This window comes from Meleagris gallopavo, chromosome 23, assembly GCF_000146605.3.
Source record: "Meleagris gallopavo isolate NT-WF06-2002-E0010 breed Aviagen turkey brand Nicholas breeding stock chromosome 23, Turkey_5.1, whole genome shotgun sequence".
In the NCBI taxonomy this organism is placed as follows: Eukaryota; Metazoa; Chordata; class Aves; order Galliformes; family Phasianidae; genus Meleagris; species Meleagris gallopavo.
Window position 1 is genome coordinate 3,450,453 of NC_015033.2, and position 7,199 is coordinate 3,457,651.

Below are 7,199 nucleotides of genomic sequence, written 5' to 3' on the forward strand. Positions count from 1 at the left end.
ATTATTTTAGGAAATTTTCCAGGGAAAAAAAAAAAGTTATTACTTTTATAGTCTGTTCAGCAGGCGAACACATGGCAGAGGACACTCGCCCCCCGTCCTGCTTACCTTATGCTGTATAAGATGACTCCATCTGGCTGGAGCCTGATCAGTTTGTTTTCCACAGTCACGTCATGGAACCAGGCAGACTTGGCGTTTACTATGAAAGTATCTGGCAACCAGAGCTTGTCCACAAAGCGGCTGTCCAGCCCCAGCGTTTCATTGGTGTGGTTGTAGGACAGGCGGTCATCGCGCCAGCTCTGGTGCAGAAATACTGTCATGGTGTATTCCTGTGACAAGAGAAATCCCAGTTAGCAAGCGACACTAAACAAAGATGATAATGCCTCAGGACTTGGTCAAAAATAACTGAATTAGTTTAGAAATGTCCCCTGTGCACAAAGGTATTTTTATCCTTTGCCATAGAACTGTCCGTGCATTTTAATTTGTTATGTGCTTTTACCTTGGGTGGTCCCAAGGTATCAAAGAATTACTCAGAGTCAGTGCTACACTTCCATGTCATGGGAATTGCATCTGTTATACTGGGGAAACCTGTTCGTTTATCTCTTGAGGCACTGCCTTTGTTTTTAGAGGATTTTTAAAGCAAAACTAAAAAAAAAACAAAACAGGTGAAGTTTTATATCAGTAGTAATGGGAAAGGATGGAGGGAAAGTTCTGGATTTCAAATTCAATCTATTGTGTTTCAGGAATGCAATTAATTCGTACAATGATTGGTTGTGAGATTTCCAAGTTGTTACACTCCATTGCTTTACTGAAAGGTCTTCATGTGGGAAGGAGGCACATCTCGCAACCAATGCTCCCCTCAGCTTTTCGAAGGAGGTATGTGTGGTGAAAGGGAATGTGAACAGCAGCTGGAGCTAAGGCTTAAAATCAGGCTGTTAGTGGTGCAGATCTCAGTGACTTACACATATCCAGAGTCTTTTCATTGCCAACTTCTGCCCAAACAGAATCTGCCTGTGTCTTAAGATACAAAGTTTGTTCTTTGTGATATCTTCTGACAGTCTTTCCACTCCAGACACATAAAGGATCACCTGTCTCTATTTCACCTTCTGCACTTGCTGTCACTGCACTACAGACATTCACAACTAAGTGCAACTCACAACGTACCATGTTCACTTCTGAGATGTGGTCAATGCTGGCTACTTCAATTGCAAGAGCAACATTAACAGGAGGACCTGAGAAAAAATGTTTAAATGACATGATTTACATCATAGCAAGATGAGTATGTAGATGACCAAAGGCTGTTAACTTTTTCATAGAGTGAGTTCACAGAAGTATCAGTGATAAAGGAAATGAAATACAGTCAAAACTACTGAAACTTATGTGATCTCTTCCAGAAAACATGACATCTCGTTTCAGATATGACACTGTGTCTTCACGCAAACAGAAATTATTGCCACAGTGTGATCCAAAATGACTTCGATTTAGATATCAGTGGTTTAAGAACTGTAGCAGCAAGAAGGCTGCAGTGCTAATTTGTGTTTCAAATGGCAAAATAAACACATTGTTTGCTACTGTTTTCAGAACCCAAATATAAGATTAATACAACTTTTGAATCAGAGGATGAAGTCCAGATAAACATCAGAGGGTAAAATAATCGTAAGATTATATACTCTCAATTTATAACTCTCAATTTCTCACCTCCAATCCCAGGCCTGAAATTACGTGCGTAGCCTTTCATCAAATCATCCAGGTTGGGTAGCCAGGATATTTCGATGTTGGAGCCTATGTAATCTCCAATGTCAGTCATAGCTCTAGGTAAAGAGAATTGGAAGCTTTTAAAACCTGTCCACATTTACAAACATGAAAATAACAGCAAATGGAGACATTGTCCTCTTTTACTCCCTGACCACCGACAGTCAGACCAGTAAGTATGAGTGGTACTTCAGAAGAACAATATTGTTTAGGGTAGAAGACCCTAATTTCAGATTTTTCTGTTTAAATCAAAACGTATTCCAGGAAATCCTGCAGCTTCTGTCTGCAATAAAAGTAGTTACTTTCAAAAGTATTTTTTTCTTGAAGAAAAGAGTTTTAGAAATGCAAGGGAAGCATAAGGAAAACCAGGATACTTTGTGTACTGCATGAAATGCAGCTATCTGGGTAGCTGGATTGAGTGGAGAAAGTGAGGATCGAGGAAGGATGGATCTTTTCAAATGCGATGCGAAAAAGTGTAAAAATTACTGAGCTGGAATTTGGATTGAACATCTTTGATGCTGTGAAAAGCCCTCAGATACTGAAGAAGCAATGCTAAGTAGAAGGTGTGCAGAGACCTGTGTGATGTACATATATGGACTAAAAGGAATTTTTAAAGTGAACAGAAAATAGTGAACCATTGGAAGTGGCATCCCTGCAGTCTCAAGTAACACTGTAGATATTCCATAATCTCTTACAAACAAGGCAAGCTCAAATTCTCTTCGAAACTGAGCTGGCAGGCTTCATTTGCAGCAGATCTGTGCCTGCTCACATAATCCCTCTTGCCAGCGCTGTGATTGACACAGAAGGAATAGATAAATGGAGGACTGTGACAACGTCTGCCACAACGATTTGCAAAGAATTGCCAGTGGTTTGGGAGAGGCATCTATCTGAGTGCAGGTACTGTATCAGAGCTGTCTGAGCACTGATTGAGCAGCTCCACCTGAGGCCAGCAGTAAATACGGCATTTGAGAGATCTCTGTGACTAGTAACAGAGGAGAAGCTTGTTAAACATCAACGAAAGACTGCAGAGTAATATACCATAAATATGTTCTGCCTTGGTACTTACATAATTTTCTTAGAGTGTTCATGTGACATTGACCCAAATAAAGCACATGGTTTTTCTCTCCAAAATATGCCAGTTCAGCTCTGCACGTGCCATTACTTCTAGCTCTTCTGAGTAAGGATCTTGGCAGACTCAGAGCCATATAATTTGGAATAAAATTTAAACAAAGGCTTTGAAGATTTATAATAGATGTGGTAATGTTTCTTTTGTTCTGTATCGCATCTCACCAACCACATAAATGCTTCTTTTCACATGAGGTACACGGGTACCCCCAGATTTATGCTCAGTCACTTGCTATGAGGGAAGTAATAGCAGTATAAGGACTGCCAGGAGCCTCATCTTTTTTTATTCAAAAAGCATTTACAGTGTGCAGCAATTACCCTGTGTCAGTATTCTCTTGTAATGGCATTTTGGAGAGTCAGAAAGCTAAAAGAAGTTAAAATGACAGAGTTGGGTTAAAAAACTGTGGGCCACAGCTTGCAGTGTTTTAAGCAGATTACTATCTAGAGGGAGTTTTACTTAAATATCCATGACACAATTAAAAAGAATCTGGTTTCTATTATTAATAAAGCCTTAAGGTCAGATCAGTGTAACAAATCTGTTGAAGTTAGTAGAGCTATATGCACTTAAACCAGTGGGAGTCACAGAAGTGTTACACTGCACCCAGATCCAGTGCTTTAAAGTGACATGAAGGATGGTGGGAGAATTTCATTCATCCTTCATAAGCAGTGGGGATTATATATGGCCTTAAATATTGTTCGTGTTTTTACCTGAAGAAGAAAGACCGGCGTAGAAAATATTCATTGGAAGGGATTAACTTTTTGTAACGTAAGCAGTAGAGATTAAAAGAAAGGAAACCACTAATAGTGGAATTAGCAAATTTCCTTCCTAATGTAGGCTGCTGTCAAACTTGTTTTAGTAAGAAAAGGAATTTGTAAAAGTAAGCTGTTGGCTTGTAAAATCCAAGGGATGTAGCAGCTCATCAAAAGGCTTATCTTTACATTGCACCAGGGCAGAGAGGGATCCCAGGTGACTGAACAGCATTCTCATGTGTACTAAAGGCCTCGGGAAGTCATTCTCAGATCTGAAGCTGAGGGAGATGGTTTGTTATCTCAACTCTTTAGACACATCTCATTTCAAGCAGAGAATATATTTTCATCCGTACAAATTTCAGCACTGTGAGAAGTTCCACAGAGCTGGTTGTTAACAGCAGAAAACAGATTACTGCTGTTTAAACTATTTAAAAAATTAGTTCCCTATATAGTAGGCAAAGGGGAGAGGAAATCACTACTGGTAGACCTGGAAATACTGCAAAGTTCTCCTTTGCCTAACAAAATTGTCCTTGTCACAGGTTGGGAAAGCAGCTCTAAACAACAGATCTCAAGCGATAGAGCAGAGAAACTCATCTCCTTTAGAGCTAAGTATTCTATGTTTGGAATCAAAATACATATATACTAGAATCCTTCCTTTTCAAGCTGACATCTTTCTCCCAGCTGCTATGGGATTGAGATATTCTATTCATCTGGACTGATCTGGAGAAACATCAATCAACTTGGACAGCGTGTCTTGTTAGAGGCTTCAGGCAAGTGAGATATTAGCCTATCTTCACTGCCTTCTGGAACACTGCTTGAAAATGGTTGCTAGATATCTATCAACTTTACTAGAAAAAATCTGGTATGTAAAGTGAACAAAGGAAAAAGGCAACCTATATATTCTGTGCGAGTAAGTGCATTACAATGGCTCAGTAAGATATGACATTAGTAATACTATTTTTGCACAACAGTGCCAGTAGCTCTAGCAGCAGTGCAGAAAGCTCAGCAGCATCTCTGTTTGTGGCCAACAAGATACTCATTTCAGATCACACTTGTAGGGAGAGTGCTCTAACCTTGTGGCAAAGACATATTGCAGTGGGATGAGGAAAATCACTTTTTGCATCTCCCACTGCTTCTTTAAGTCTGCTAGCCTGACTGATTCCATTTGGGACAGTGGCACAGTCGCTATACCAATCTTATGATTTGAAAGATGGGAATACCAGTTTGACTGATAGTAAGGACTGGGGTGGAGTATATTTCCTTTTCTGTGAGATAATCTTTTGGGGCATATGGCCCTGATGTCACCCTGACTCAAGAAAACTTCTTTCTTGAGAAAAAGACAAGGAATATCCAGCAAGGTCAGTGAACAATCTGGCTTCTGTCAAGCTCCAGGATTATCCAGGGCACTGTGTGTATCCTTCCCATCTGCCATTCCTGACTCTAAGTGAGGCTCGCTGTAAATATGTTCTGTATTTTGAAATGTAATTGAAAAAGCATTAGGCTTAATTCACGGCAACCTTCTGAACATCAAAGCTCCATCAAAGCGCTAAAACTCTCTGAGTTTTAAGCGACAGAAAATAGACTGCTCTGCATACATTCACGTGTTAAAGCTCCTCCATTTCCATGACTAGAAGTAAAAGACTGAGGAGGTTACACTGCAGGAGAACAACTGTATGCAAACATATAAAAGCCATTTAATATTGTAGGATCCTAAATATGAAAGACACATCTGTTTTTAATTAGAGATTCATTATGAGGCTTCTATTATTGCAGCATCCAAAGCATAGCAAACTGATAAAACAGTCTTTCCCCAAAGAGCCAGCAATCATAGAAATGCCAAATTTCTTGCCACTTATCACATCTCAAGCAGACCCAGAATCTTTTCCCAAAACGTTCACCTGCAGACAGCACTGGCACAGGGAGAATGTGCTGACTGAGGTTGAATCAGGCTCATTCAAACAGCACACGACAGAGAATTGCTCCAAATGCAGCTCTGTTAAGCACTCTCACGGGGTACTCAAACACAGGAAGCAGGCTGTGTGCATTCCCCTCTCCTCTGCCAAACCTCAGCATCCTCTTAACAGGTAGCTCTGCCTTTGGGAACATCTCATGTGGTGCCACCAAGTTCAGAGTTCTCTGAAATTCCTCTTCCTTTGCACACTGGAGCTCACAGCTGGCACTGTGCAGCTGCACGTCGCACAGGGAATTCCATGCCTTTGGACGTCCTCTGTCACCAGAGCCATGAATCAAATCACATTTAGACAACAAAATCAGAGCAATAAAAATGTATCTTTTGATAGTTCAGCCCGTTATTATAAAACCACGGTATCAGTAAGGCTCTGCTCCCTGTAAAACCCTGTGAAAATAATAAATCGTATGCCAGGACTCCAATAAAGAAAAATAAGAAAGTTAATGTGCTGCTTGGGCTCCTCCAAGAATTATTATTTCATGCATCAAAAGCCACCTGTGTGTGAGTAATTTTAGTGATGCAAAGGTAAAAATCTGTTTTAATTCCATGTAATAAACTCATCAAAAGGACACTTGCAAGCAAGATTACTGACTTGCTATAGGATTAAAGAAGGTTCTGCCATAGCCGTGCTAAACCCTGAATCATCAGAAAACTGCTGTACTAAACAGAGCAGCTTTCTTTGAATATTGAATGTCTTACACTTGGGCATATTTGGAAAACTACTGCAAACTGAACAGCTCGAAATTCGAAAGCTAGACTTTGCCTTCCTGTGCTCTGTGCCATGAGTCTGTATATTGCTAACAAACAACATCACTGTGGAACTGGAGGAAGAAAACCAAGAAACAGGCAATTAACCCAGCATCATTTATCTAAAAAATTACAGGTTGCACATATCCTGGCAGTTACTGTGCCGGGAAACAGATCATGAAGACAGAAGCTGAGAAGACTGGTTGCTTCTTTTTTTTTTAAATATCCAAACACTACTTTTCAACCGAAATCCTCAGTCTTTGTCTGAGTTCAGATAGTTTGGGATCACTGAAATGACGGGCAAGATCTCAGTGCTTTTGGTCATAAGCAAATCTTCTCTGCCTTCGGTGTCACACTGCTGGCTGCAGGGCACGGAGGTGTCGGGGCATAGCCAAGGTCATGGAATGCACCACTGTGTCAGTCCTGGACAAGGGCAGCTGACACTTCGTCTGATGTGAGGTCCTTTTCCTTCCCAATGGAGAATGATAAGATCTCGCTAATTAATCCCAAAGGCCATGACTGCACCGTTAGTTCGTACACCACTCTGAAGTTATTAACAATATCTATAATACAGAAGTGGGAAGACCCCTTAAATATCACAGCCACGCGTGCTCTGGGTGATGTAGGCATGTTTTTGCATGCAGCAAGTCCTTTTTAACTCCCCCTCTGCTTTCATTGCATAATCCGGCAAGCTTTTTCCAAATCCAGCCTCCAGATCAGAGAATATATAGAGAACATAGCTGGTTGCCTAGCTAACACCTTCTGACTGACTGCGACTGCGAATCGCAAACATTCAGCTTTGCAATTTATTATTTAAAAAAACGGCGTTCCTCAAACTTTTCCTGAGATGCTCACCAGC

General features: G+C 40.6%; 1 protein-coding gene across 1 annotated transcript; it reads right to left on the reverse strand.

The window, feature by feature from the left end:
* Positions 1-101: 101 nt before the first annotated feature.
* LOC104914152 (gamma-aminobutyric acid receptor subunit delta) lies at positions 102-1,834 on the reverse strand. The gene is made up of 3 exons (XM_010722822.3): positions 1,696-1,834; positions 1,162-1,229; positions 102-326 (listed from the first exon to the last, which is right to left on the reverse strand). Exons 1-3 carry the CDS (start codon positions 1,802-1,804, stop codon positions 102-104), a joined length of 402 nt encoding a protein of 133 aa, XP_010721124.1. The 5' UTR covers positions 1,805-1,834.
* Positions 1,835-7,199: the final 5,365 nt, after the last annotated feature.

What these genes read in the sequence shown, in the direction of transcription:
- LOC104914152 (XM_010722822.3), bottom strand. Translation starts at nt 1,804, where the DNA reads ATGACTGACATTGGAGATTACATAGGCTCCAACATCGAAATATCCTGG. An exon ending in TTTCAGGCCTGGGATTGGAG is followed by an intron (nt 1,230 to 1,695) that starts GTGAGAAATTGA and finishes ATTTTTTCTCAG; the next exon opens with GTCCTCCTGTTAATGTTGCT. An exon ending in ACATCTCAGAAGTGAACATG is followed by an intron (nt 327 to 1,161) that starts GTACGTTGTGAG and finishes CTCTTGTCACAG; the next exon opens with GAATACACCATGACAGTATT.